The 14,384-nt window shown below is 38.4% G+C and overlaps 1 protein-coding gene across 10 annotated transcripts in view; it reads right to left on the reverse strand.

Moving 5' to 3' along the window:
• Positions 1–14,384, reverse strand: part of GRIA4 (glutamate ionotropic receptor AMPA type subunit 4) — a 680,382-nt gene that overhangs the window by 179,550 nt on the left and 486,448 nt on the right. For all 10 annotated transcript variants that reach the window (XM_061440066.1, XM_061440062.1, XM_061440061.1 and 7 more), the window contains exon 5: positions 4,310–4,494. In XM_061440066.1, coding sequence (XP_061296050.1) covers positions 4,310–4,494 — 185 coding nt within the window. The remainder of the gene's footprint in view (positions 1–4,309; positions 4,495–14,384) is intronic.

Below are 14,384 nucleotides of genomic sequence, written 5' to 3' on the forward strand. Positions count from 1 at the left end.
TATTAAAGGCTGGAAACCATAAACCTCTTAGAAGAAAATGTTCAGAACACCATCTTTGACATAAGTCATAGCAATATAGTTTGGACCATTCTTTTCAGACAAAGGAAACAAACAAAAGTAAACAAATGGTACCTTATCAAACTTAAAAAGCTTTTTCATAATAAAGGAAACCATTGACAAGACAGAAAGACAACTTAATGAGAACAATTACTAACAAAGGATATGAGTGATAAAGGATTAATATTCCAAATATTAAACAGCACATAGAATTTAAGATAAAAAAAATCTGATTAAAACATTGGCAGAAGGCCTGAATTAACATTGTTTCTTTTGTGATGGAGATGGCCAACAGTCACATGAAAAGATGCTCAACACCACTATGTTAGCGAAATGCAAATCAAAAACTATAATAACATAGTACCTCACAACTGTCAGAATGACCATTGTTGTCAAAAGCCCACAAATAACAAATGTAGGCAAGGATATGAAGAAAAGGGAACACTACTACATTGTTAGAGGGGATGTTAACTGGTGCTGCCACTATGGAAACAAATATGAAAGTTCCTTTAAAAAATAAAAAGATAGAACTACTATATTGTTTAGGAATCCCACTCCTGGGTATACATTCAAAAAAAAAAAAAAAACTAATTTAAAAGATATATACACCTCAAAGTTCACAGTTGCATTATTTACAATACCCAAGGTAAAGAAGTAATCTAAGTGGATAAATGGATAAAAATGGATAACGGAAAATGGATAATGGATAAAGAAGATGTGGTATATCATGAAATATTACTCAATCATAAAGAAACAGAAAATTGCCATGGATAGAACTGGATGGTATTTTACTTAGTGAAATAAATCAGACAAAGAAAGACAAATACTGTTTATAATCACTTATATGTTGAATTTAAGAAATAAATTAAAGAAATTGACATAACAAAACAGAAACAGACTCACAAACATAGAGAAATAACTAATGATTACCAACAGGAAGAGAAAATAGGTGAGCGACAAGATAGGAGTAGGGGATTAAATGGTACAATTTACTATGCATAGAGTAAGTAAGATTCAAAGATATGTTATACAGTGCAGGGTATATAGCTGATATTTTATAATAACTCTAAATGGAATATAATCTATGAAAATATTGACTTTATGTTGTATACTTTAAAATCATTTATATTTTAATAGAAAAAACTCAGAGACATTTTTTTGATCAAGATTATTTATCATTTTACTTTGTAAAAAAATGCTTTGATTCTCTGAAACTTTTTTCTATTATTTTATTAAATAAGATGTTGAAACAGAGTTATTGAAGTGCATGTACAAATTCCTGACAAAGTTTGGTTTAGCTTTTGTTTTTAGATGAATCAGAAATGAAATCAAGAAACATTAAAAGTGATTTTGCTTAGAGCTACAGGAATTAAAATATAGACAGTGAAAAAATGTTCAGGGTAGGAAGAGCTTTTCTTGAGGAGAAATCTTATAGGACAATTAAGAACATATAATGTATTCTTACACTAGAGTGGACTTTGTTACAAATTATGAGATTTATATTTGAGTGATATTTTAGAGACAAAGATTTGTTAAAGTCTCATTATTACTGTGCATTCATGGTAAACAAAACTCTTAGAATTCTGGAATAATTAAAATAGAGTTGATAATGGTAAACACTCAACTTTTCTAAGTTTTGGGTGTCTGATGTACAGCTTGGTGATTATAGTTAACAACACTGTATCATATACTCAGAAGTTGCTAAAAAAAATAGATCTTAAGTGTTCCCACTCTTAAGGAAAAAAAAAAAAAAAAGTACAGTTTGTGTAGTCATCAAAGGTATGCAAGAAGAAAAAGTCATTATGTGAAGTGCTGGAGGAGGAAATGGCAATCCACTCCAGTATTCTTGCCTGGAAAATCCTATGGACAGAGGAGCCTGGTGGGCTGCAGTCCACGGAGTCACAGAGTCAGACACGACTGAGTGACAGGTTACAGCACACGATGGAGGTGCTAGCTAACCCTACCGTGGTAACCATTTCACAGTATACTTGTATATCTAAGTATAATGTATTTCTCTTGTATGTTAATCATATCTCAATAAACCTGGAAAAATTAATTTCTTTGAAACTGTGACAAAAATAAGATGCCTGGTTTCCTTAGCAAGAGTTTATTTAATTTTATTTATTCAACAATTATCCATACCCCTGGGTGTGCTGATTTTCTTCTTAGAAACCTGCTAAACCTCTGAAATGGGTCAGTGTGTTCTAGGCACTCACTTGCCTTCTCCAGAGGTGGTCTTTCATAGCACAAGTCTTTTAGCAAATAGAGGGTTTGAGCCTTACTCACCAACTGACAGGAAGTTGGTAATCCCTGAAGTTCTTACAATTGACTGTCCTGTAGGATTTGTGAAGAGTTATTTACAAAGTTTCAGTTATTCATGTCAAACAACTCAAACTCTCAGCATAGGAGTGGAGTGGGAGAAGGAAGAAATGGGAGTTTGAGCTGAAGTGACTAGGTCTTGCTCAAGAGAGAAGGTAACCTTCTTTCCTGGATTCCATAAATGCACACTAAAAGTTTCATATACTTTATGTAATTACAACCTTAATGATTTCTTGGACTCCCTGAGGAATAAACCTGAGTGATATACAGGTTACAATTAACATTTTCTAATAGAATAATAGCAATTCATCAATCAACTGTTGTTTTTTCACCCCTTCTTCTATAAAGGACTTCCCTGGTATCTCAGACGGTAAAGCGTCTGCCTACAGTGAGGGAGACCTGGGTTCGATCCCTGCGTCTGGAAGATTCCCTGGAGAAGGAAATGGCAACTCACTCCAGTACTCTTGTCTGGAAAATCCCATGGATGGAGGAGCGTAGTAGGCTACAGTCCGTGGGGTCACAAAGAATCGGACACGACTGAGCGACATCACTTTAACTTTCTTCTATAAAAGGGTAACGGGTGGAGAATACTGTCATTTTTTTTCTTACAGTATAGTCTGGCTTCAAAGAACTTTACAAGAAATTCTACATGCTTTTTTGCTTTTGACTTTTACAAATGCTAATTACTGTTGAATAAAGAAACTTATGGCATCTAGTTTAGTGTCCCTGGATATTAAGGAGAAATCTCTGAAATATGTCTTGGTTTTGATTTGTAGAGTTGAGTACTTAAATTGTTCTTATAAATAAACTTTCAAATTGGTAAGTTATGACTATGAATCAAATCATAGTAATCAAATCAAATCAGGTTATGCAAATGAACTGTATGTAACTAACAAATGAAACATGCTACAATATTGTTCAGCAAGCATAAGATATTGTAGGTAAATATGAGCAAACATTTATAAAACCACTAGATGGCATTCATTCACTGCAGTTTTGGCCAAATACAGCCTTTAAAGTTTTATCAGGACATGCAGGATTAGGAGCAAGTATTATCCCTTATTTGATGATATTTTTCTATCGTTTAATGCAATGACAGAGTTCAATTTTACCTTTTCCTATATGCTTTAAATCAAGTCAACAAGCACTGAAAGTCTTCATTAAGGGATTCTTCCTTAGGAGAAGATTTGAAAACCATCTTCACTGTAGTGGCAATGTATTTACTTAAAACATTTAGAAGAAAATAATCACAGTATGTCACTTAATTTTGTTTTATTTCATTGCTTTATTAATTCATTTGGATATTTCTCACATAGCTAGTTCTCTAAAGGTTATAAAAAGTACAGAGTCACATTTTGTAATATTCTAATAATCTTTAGAATTAGTGTTTATGAAAATAGGAGGTCAACAGCTCTTGAGTCTCAAAAAGTCCTTTCTATTGTACAGCTTAAAAATGTATGAGAAATAGTGCTTCTAAGTACATTGAGAACAAAAACGGTCTTTGGTGTTAAAAAATTATGATTTAGTCTTGCTTGTGTGTGTGCTCAGTCGCTAAGTTGTGTCCAACTCTTTGTGACCCCATGGACTGTAGCCAGCCAGGCTCCTCTGTCCGTGGAATTCTTTTGGCAAGAACACTGGAGTGGGTTGCCATTTAATCCTCCAGGAGATCTTCTCCCCCCACCTCCGCCCCCACCCACCAGGGATTGATTCCTCATCTCTTGTGTCTCTTTCATTGACAGGTGGGTTCTTTACCACTGAGCTACCTGGGAAGCCCCATGACTTAATATTAGAAATAAATAGATCATGGAGCAAAAACTCCCAGACTCCACACTTTGACTAAATGGGTGAGACAACATATTTATCCATCAATAAAGGTCAACCATATTTGTAGAAGATCTAGGTTAATAATAACAACATAAAATCCAGCACTTACCTGTTCTAATATGTTTTGAAGCCTCTCTATTTCACAGTCTATTACAAATTTCTTCTCTTGTCTTCTATCAAGTTCTTCTAAAAGTTGCCTGTAGTTGACATCACTAAAATTTTCCACACATATAGCGCTGACGTGCCAACCATTTTGTCCTGCTTTTTCCATAATAGCTTGAAGTATCGAGTATCCTAGTGGGGAAAAAATTCAGAGTGGTTACTAAAAACATGTCCTTAAATAACTTATGCAGGCACGGATTCTACATCAATATTTTTATATTAAAAAATGAATTCTTAGAAATTTAAAAATATGAATGGTTATTTCTGAATCATTCAATTTTCCTTACTTTGCATGTGTGTATGCTAAGTTGCTTCAGTCACATTCAACTCTTTGCAACTCTATGTACTGTAGCCCACAAGGCTCTTCTATACATGGGATTCTCCAGGCAAGAATACTGGAGTGGGTTGCCATGCCCTTCTCCAGGGGATCTTCCTGACCCATGAACAGAACCCTCATCTCCTGTGGCTCCTGCATTGCAGGCAGAGTCTTTTATCTCTGAGCTGCCAAGGAAGCCTCTTTAATTTCTTTACTCAAGACAAAATCATGCCTTAAAAATATTGCCTGAAATGAAGTAACAACATCATACCTTGAGTAAGCACTCTCAAAATCTCTCTACTGAATAAATTCCTTAAAAATATTGCTTGAATGAAGTATCAAATCATACCTTGAAAAGGTTCTCAAAATTCTTCTACCAAAGACATTGCTTTGGAGACATTTTTGATGAGATAAACCTAAAACAAAATCTAGTACCCTCTGTAGTCAAGAACAATTTCCAAAATCTTTGCTAATTTTACTCACTCAACAGAATTAATTTTGAACATCTGTATTGACTCTCCTCTTAAACAAGTAATAACATTTTGGGGTTCAACTGTGGAAGATAAGTTATGAAATAAACATTACAACAGTATTTATTGAAGACCCATTATTATAAGTGGAGAAAGCATTATTTAACTCTTCCTGTCTTGGCAGGGGAATTAAGTGGATTGAGGGGGAATTGAATGAAAACCAGGTGAAGGAATGACCTCTCAAGCTCATAATCTAGTAGAGGAAAATAAATTCAATTAAAAAAATGCAACTTAGTATAAAACTGTAATGATTGCTGCACACAAGGGAAAGTTTTGGCCCAAGGGAAAGTTTGGTTAAATCTGCCTTGATGAGACAAGGGAAAATGCCCTGAGAAGAAACAATTTGAATTGGGTCTTGAAGGTTGAGAAGGTACCTCTAAGACTGCTAAAGAAAGAGTGTTTATTAGTGGGAGACAGCCTTCCAGGGGGTGGAATGGTCTTTAGTCTATTCTTGATCCAGATCTCTCTCCATATAGAGGAGAAGTATGGATCTTAATATCTTGGTAAAGGAAGAAGGGGAAGACTCATGAAACCAGGCTTTAGAATATTTCTTCATGTTAATGTTGCCTTGGAATCTTGCCTTTTCCAGCTCTCAGTTTTGAAGTGGAATGTGGGGGGAAAAAAACAAAACAACAACAAAAAAACACAAAACAAAACAAAAAAAAAGGAAAAGAAACTTTGAATCTATTTGTAGCATTTGGCATAAGCCTTTTTGTTGGTGTTCAGTCACTCAGTGTTGTCTGACTCTTTGGGACCACATGGACTGCAGCACACCAGGCTTCCCTGTCCATAAGAAACTCCAGGACCTTGCTCAAATTCATGTTCATCGAGTCAATAATGCCATCTACCCATCTCATCCTCTGTTATTCCATTCTCCTCTGGCCTTAATCTTTCCCAGCATCAGGGTCTTTTCCAATGAGTCAGGTCTTCACATAGGTGGTCAGGGTATTGGAGCTTCAGCTTCAGCATCAGTCCTTCCAATGATATTCAGGACTGATTTCCTTTAGAATGGACTGGTTGGATCTCCTTGCAGTCCAAGGGACTCTCAAGAGTCTTCTCCAACACCACAGTTCAAAAGCATCAAATATTCAATTCTCAGCCTTCTTTATGGTGCAACTCTCAAATCAGTTCAGGACTACTGGAAAAACCATAGCTTTGACGATACAGATCTTTGTTGGCAAAGTAATGTCTCTGCTTTTTAATATGCTCTCTAGGTGTGTCATACCTTTTCTTCTAAGGAGCAAGCTTCTTTTAATTTCATGGCTGCAGTCACCATATGCAATGATTTTTGAGCCCCCCAAAATAAAGTCTGCCATTGTTTCCATTGTTTCTCCATGAATTTGCCATGAAGTGATGGAACCAGATGCCATGTTCTTCACTTTTTGAATGTTGAGTTTTAAGTCATCTTTTCCACTCTCCTCTTCCACTTTCATCAAGAAACTCTTTAGATCCTCTTCACTTTCTACCATAAGGGTGGTGTCATCTGAATATCTGAGGTTATTGGTATTTCTCCCAGCAAACGTGATTCCATCTTGTGCTTCTATAATCCCAACATTTCACATGATGTCCTCTGCATATAAGTTAAATAAGCAAGGTGACAATATACCGCCTTTACATACTCCTTTCCCAATTTGGAACCAGTCCTTTCTTCCATGTCTGGTTCTAACTGTTGCTTCTTGACCTGCATACTGGTTTTTCAGGAGGCAGGTAAGGTGGTACCTATGCTTCTTAAAGGTAAGCTTAAGCCTTTAAAAAGGTATAATTCTTATTTGAGCTCATTCTATGCCAGATATAGTTTCATATAATTTCTTCCTTCCGTACTCCTTAAAAAACATCACTATGAAAAAACTAGTGAAGGTGATGGAATTCCAGCTGAGCTATTTCAAATCCTAAAAGACGATGCTGTGAAAGTGCTGCACTCAATATGTTAGCAAACTTGGAAAACTCATCAGTGGCCACAGGATTGGAAAATATCAGTTTTCATTTCAATCCTAAAGAAAGGCAATGCCAAAGAATGTTCAGACTACCAAACAATTGCACTCATCTCACACACTAGCAAAGTAATGCTCAAAGTTCTCCAAGAGAGGCTTCAACAGTATGTGAACCGAGAACTTCCAGATGTTCAAGATGGATTTAGAAAAGGCAGAGGAACCAGAGATCAAATTACCAAAATTCATTTGATCATATAAAAAGCAAGAGAATTCCAAAAAAGCATCTACATCTGCTTCATTGACTACGCTAAAGTCTTTGACTGTGTCGATCACACAAAAGAAGGAACATTCTTAAAGAGATGGGAATACCAGACCACCTTACCTGCCTCCTGAGAAACCCGTACGTAGGTCAAGAAGCAACAGTTCGAACTGGATGTGGGACAATAGACTGGTTTCAAGGGTGTATATTGTCACCTTGCTTATTTAACTTATATGCAAGTACATTTATACATAAGTACATTATGTGAAATGCCATGCTTGATGAGGTACAAGCTGGAATGAAGATTGCAGGAAGAAAAATCAATAATCTCAGATATGCAAATAACACCACCCTGATGGCAGAATGTGAAGAGGAACTAAAGAGCCTCTTGATCAAAGTGAAAGAGAAGAGTGATAAAGATGGCTTAAAACTCAACATTCAAAAAAGTGGCATCTGGTCCTATCATTTCATGGCAAATCGATGGGGAACCAATGGAAACAGTGACAGACTTTATTTTGGCCCCAAATCATTGCAGATGGTGGCTGTAGCTGTGAAGTTAAACGATGCTTGTTCCCTAGAAGAAAAGCTACGACAAACCTAGATAGCATATGAAAAAGAAGAGGTAAAGTCCATATAATAAAAGCTATGGGTTTTCTAGTGGTGATATGTATGTGAGAGATGGATCATAGATAGAATTGATGGTTTTAAACTGTGCTGTTGGAGAAGACTCTTGAGAGTCTTCTGCAAGGAAATCAAGTCAGTAAATCTTAAAGGAAATCAGTCCTGAATATTCATTGGAAGGACTGATGCTGAAGCTGAAGGCCCAATACTTTGGCCAACAGATGGTCCCCAGAAGACCTGACTCATTGGGAAAGACCCTGTGGCTGGGAAAGACTGAAGGCAGGAATAGGGGCAACAGAGGATGAGATGGTTGGATGGCATCACCGACTCGATGAACATGAGCTTGAAGGGGGCTCTGTGTGTTGGTGATGGACAAGGAAGCCTCGTGTGCTGCAGTCCATGAATTCAAAAAGAGTCAGACACTACTGAGTGACTGAACTGATCTTGCTCCCTGTAGTTAGATTGAAGAGCTGGGTGGATTAAAAGTGAAGACTTAAAATGAGTACAAAGCATTTTTTTGATAAGAGCACCTTTTCTCAGTTTTCTAATTTTTATATGAGTCTCTCAGATTTGAGGATTTTGATTTTTAGGTATATTTTCTACAAGCCAGAGCTTCAAATATTACAGATGTTCAATTAATGTCAACACATGGAATTGATGATGAGATCATATTTGAAATATGAATTACCTGATACCCTGCCAAATGAAATACTGTGGCAGTGAGAATTTATTTTTATCTAAATGAAAAAAAAAAAATCCCAAAGACGAAATTAGAGGGCATGTTGATTACTATATAATTATTCTAGTATATCTATTGCTCCATTTAGTCTTTCTTTTTGTAATGTATGCCTGTAATTATCTTTTCAAATCTTACCTAGATTCCCTCCTTCCTTGCCCCTAATCAAGTATTCTTTCCCTTGTATCCTACCTTATGCATATGTAACATGAAGATTTGTGTCCTGCCTTAATGAAATCAAACAGGACTTGAGGGATCTTCCTGGGTTCAAAAGTCCCTCAGAGTCCCCCATTTCTTATTTTTAGAGAAAAGTTTTAAGTCTTCTAGGCCTTCCCGGAGTTCCAAAGAGTGGACTCATTTACAATTACTACAATTAGGAAAGTGAGGGAACACAAGTGAAGCAAACCCAAATGGTTTTGCAGGAAACAGAAATCTCAAAAGGTCTTAAAAGAAAAAAAAAAAAAAAAATCAGGAGCCATTGCGAACTGACATTCTTGACCAACACATAATGCTCTAAATAAGTAATAAAATGTCTCAACTATTGTTTTTGCTCTCTGTAGAATAAGAGTTGAAGACTTACTAATTTGCTCTGCAGGAACAATCATCAAAATCACACTGAGTCACAAGACAGTGGCAGTAAGTCTGCAATTGAGATCTGTGGGAAGCTAAAATTACAAAGCCCCCTTTCCTCCTCTTTACCCTTCTTGCTTCTAAAAACCTTGAGCCCTGGCCAGTCAGCAAGATGGATCTGAGAACAACCATCTCCTATCTTCTTTGGAGGGCAGTGCCCCAGATCAATAAACTTTTCTCTGCTGAAAGCTCTGATTTTTCTTTTTGTTTGGCCTCAGTATGCATCTAGCACGCAAACTTGGTTTAGACATTAGTGTACATCTTCATTCCTCATTTATTCTGTTACTGGGATTTCCTCTCTGATATGGCTTCCCATCTTTGGCTGCAAAGAATATAATCAACCTGATTTTGGGATTGACCGTCTGGTGATGTCCATGTGTAGAATCTTGTCTTGTGTTATTGGAAGAGGGTGTTTACTATGAGCAGTGTGTTTTCTTGGCAAAACTCTATTAGACTTTGCCCTGCTTCATTCTGTACTCCAAGGCCAAAATTGCCTGTTACTCCAGGTATTTCTTGACTTCCTACCTTTGCATTCCAGTCCCCTATAGTGAAAAAGACATCTCTTTTGGGTGTTAGTTCTAGAAGGTCTTGTAGGTCTTCACAGAACCACTCAATTTCAGCTTCTTCAGCATTACTCGTCAGGGCATAAACTTGGATCACTGTGATATTAAATGGTTTGCCTTGGAAACAAACAGAGATCATTCTGCTGTTTTTGAGCTTGCATCCAAGTACTGAATTTCAGACTCTTTTGTTTATTATGATGGCTACTTCATTTATTCTAAGGGATTCTTGCCCATAGTAGTAGATATAATGGTCATCTGAGCTAAATTCACCCATTCAGTCCATTATAGTTCGCTGATTTCTAAAATGTCAATGTTCCATCTTGCCATCTCCTATTTGACCACTTCCAATTTGCCTTGATTCATGGGCCTAATATTCCAGGTTTCTATGCAGCATTGTTCTTTACAGTACCGGACTTTACTTCCATCACCATTCACATCCACAACTGGGTGTTGTTTTTGCTTTGGCTTTGTCTCTTCATTCCTTCTGGAGTTATTTCTCCACTGATCTCCAGTAGCATATTGGGCACCTATGGACCTGGGGAGTTCATCTTTCAGTGTTCTGTCTTTTTTCCTTTTCATGCTGTTCATAGGGTTCTTAAGGCAAGAATACTGAATTGGCTTGCCATTCTCTTCTCCAGTGGACCACATTTTGTCAGAACTCTCCACCATGACCTGTCTGTCTTGGATGGCCCTACATGGCATGGCTCATAGTTTCATTGAATTAGACAATGCTGTGGTCCATGTGATTAGATTGATTAGTTTTCTGTGATTGTGGCTTTCAGTTTGTCTGCTCTCTGATGGAGAAAGATAAGAGGCTTATGGAAACTTTCTTATGGAAGAGACTGACTGAAGGGGAAACTGGGTCTTGTTCTGATGGGCGTGGCCATGCTCAATAAAACTTTAATCCAATTTTCTGTTGAAAGATGGGACTGTGTTCCCTCCCTGTGATTTACCTGAGGCCAAACTATGGTGGAGGTAATGAAGATAATGGCAACCTCCTTCAAAAGGTCCCGTGCATGCACTGCTACACTCAGTGCCCCCAACCCTGCAGCAGGCCACCGACCTATGCCTCTGCTGGAGACTCCTGGACACTCATGGGCAAGCCTAGGTCCGTCTCTTGTGGGGTCACTGCTCCTTTCTCGTGAGTCCTTGTGTGCACAAGGTTCTGTTTGTGACCTCCAAGAGTCTATTTCTCCAGTCCTGTGTAAGTTCTGACAGCTCTATTGTGGGGTTAATGGGACCTGCTCCAAGAGGGCTTATGCCATACACAAGTCTGTTGAACCCAAAGCCCCTATCCCTGTGGCAGGTCACTTCTGACCCGTACCTCCACAGGAGACACTCAAACACAGTTTTGTTTCAGTCTCTGTAGGGTCTTTGGGTCCTGGTGTGCACAAGGTTTGTTTGAGCTCTCTGAGCATCTCTGGCGCCTATGGCACTTGATTCTAAATGTGATTTCGCCCCTCCTACAGTCTTGCTGGGGCTTCTACTATGACCCTGGACGTGGGGTAGCCACCACTCCAGCGCCCACCAATCTGAACTTACTGTGGCTCAGATCATGAAATACTTATTGCAAAATTCAGACTTAAATTGAAGAAAGTAGGGAAAACCACTAGATCATTCAGGTAGGACCTAAATTAAATCGCTTACGATTATACAGTGGAAGTGACAAATATTTCAAGAGATTAGATCTGATAGAGTATCAGGAAGAATTTAACAGGTGGCTTCCTGTGTGCTGTTTTGGATCTATAAGGAATTCTCTGTTCCTTATTAATTCCTGAATACTCAGGAATTAAGAGGAGAGGCAAGGCTCTCCTGGGACTGAGGAATCCAGGCATTTCCTTCATTAGTGTTTCTATATGGTGATAAGTACCCTCTTCATTCTTGTGAATCATACGGTAAAAGTGATTGTTTACAACTCTCTCTCTCTAATATGGATCACCTATGTTTTGTAAGTCTGGAATTTTAATCTTTACCTTTGCTGAGAATAACTACCTAGTAAGACAGTATAAGTTGGCTTAAAACTCAACATTCAGAAAACGAATATCATGGCATCTGGTCCCAACACTTCATGGGAAACAGATGGGGAAACAGTGGAAACAGTGCCAGACTTTATTTTTGGGGCTCCAAAATCACTGCAGATGGTGACTGCAGCCATGAAATTAAAAGATGCTTACTCCTTGGAAGAAAAGTTATGACCAACCTAGATAGCATGTTGAAAAGCAGAGACATTACTTTGCCAAAAAAGGTCCATCTAGTCAAGGCTATGGTTTTTCCAGTGGTCATGTATGGATGTAAGAGTTGGACTGTGAAGAAAGCTGAGCGCCGAAGAATTGATGCTTTTGAACTGTGGTGTTGGAGAAGACTCTTGACAGTCCCTTGGACTGCAAGGAGATCCAACCAGTCCATTCTGAAGATCAGCCCTGGGATTTCTTTGGAAGGACTGATGCTAAAACTGAAACTCCAGTACTTTGGCCACCTCATGCAAAGAGTTGACTTATTGGAAAAGACTCTGATTCTGGGAGGGATTGGCGGCAGGAGAAGAAGGAGACGACAGAGGATGAGATGGCTGAATGGCATCACTGACTCGATGGACGTGAGTCAGAGTGAACTCTGGGAGTTGGTGATGGACAGGGAGGCCTGGCGTGCTGCGATTCATGGGGTCGCAAAGAGTCGGACACAACTGAGTGACTGAACTGAACTGACTGAAGACAGTATATATGTCCACACCATGTTGATTAAAACACCTTTGCTCCATCAGAGCTCTGGTCCCCATGTCTTTCTTTCTCTTTCTTTCTCTCTCTCAGGCTATTTCTTTGGAGTCCAGAGGCTCTCTGAGTTTACTTTTCTGCCCGGACTTCTAAGAACCTCTCGAGAAGGTGCTGTGTGCCTTCACCCCATCGAGAGGGCGCCTGAGGCCTCCGTGAACAGAGCAAGCCCCGTGCCAGGGGCTTTATTGGCTTTCTGTGTAAACCAAGTAATATCAGCATCTTTCTCTCCTTTACTTTCTTATCGTCAACTCCAGACCACCAGGTTCTGGTCCATTAAAGGACCTATACAATAGAGTTCCTGAAGAGCTATGGACAGAGGTCTGTGACACTGTACAGAAGGCAGGGATCAAGACCATCCCCAAGAAAAAGAAATGTAAAAGGACAAAATGGTTGTCTCAGGAGGCCTTACTAATAGCTGAGAAAAGAAGAGAAGTGAAAGGCAAAGGAGAAAAGGAAAGATATACCCATTTGAATGTAGAGTTCCAAAGAATAGTAGGGAGAGATAAGAAAGCCTTCCTCAGTGATCAATGCAAAGAAATAGAGGAAAACAACAGAATGGGAAAAACCACAGATTTCTTCAAGCAAATTAGACATACCAAAGGAATATTTCATGCAAAGATGTGTACAATAAAGGACAGAAATAGCATGGACCTAACAGAAGCAGAAGATATTAAGAAGAGGTGGCAAGAATACACAGAAGAACTGTACAAAAAAGATCTTCATGACCCAGGAAATCATGATGGTATGATCACTCACCAAGAGCCAGACATCCTGGAATGGGAAGTGGGCCTTAGGAAGCATTGCCATGAACAAAGCTCATGAAAGTGATGGGGTTCCAGTTGAGATATTTCAAATCCTCAAAGATGATGCTGTGAAAGTGCTGCACTCAATATGCCAGCAAATTTGGAAAACTCAGCAGTGGCCACAGGACTAGAAAAGGTCAGTTTTCATTCTAATCCCAAAGAAAGGCAATGAGAAAGACGGTTCAATCTACTGCACAGTTACACTCATCTCACATGCTAGCAAAGTAATGCTCAAAATTCTCCAAGCCAGGCATCAATGATATGTGAACTGTGAACTTCCAGATGTTCAAGCTGGATTTAGAAAGGCAGAAGAACCAGAGATCAAATTGCCAACATCCACTGGATCATCAAAAAAGCAAGAGAGTTTCAGAAATATATTTACTTATTTTATCGACTATGTCAAAACCTTTGACTGTGTGGATGACAACAAACTGTGGAAAATTCTTAAAGAGATGATCAGATCAGCTGACCTGCCTCTTGAAAAATCTGTATCCAGGTCAGGAAGCAACAGTTAGAACTGGATGGACATGGAACAACAGACTGGTTCCAAATTGGGAAAGGAGTACATCAAGGCTGTCTATTGTCACCCTGCTTATTTAACTTATATGCAGAGTACATCATGAGAAATGCTGGGCTGGATGAAGCACAAACTGAAATCAAGATTGCCGGGAGAAATATCAATAACCTCAGATATGCAGATGATACCACCCTTATGGCAGAAAGTGAAGAAGAACTAAAGAGCCTCTTGATGAAAGTGAAAGAGGAGAGTGAAAAAGTTGGCTTAAAATCAACATTCAATAATCTAAGATCATGGCATCTGGTCCCATTACTTCATGGCAAATAGATAGAGAAACAGTGGAAACAG

This window comes from Bos javanicus, chromosome 15 (genome assembly GCF_032452875.1).
Source record: "Bos javanicus breed banteng chromosome 15, ARS-OSU_banteng_1.0, whole genome shotgun sequence".
Classification (NCBI taxonomy): domain Eukaryota; kingdom Metazoa; phylum Chordata; class Mammalia; order Artiodactyla; family Bovidae; genus Bos; species Bos javanicus.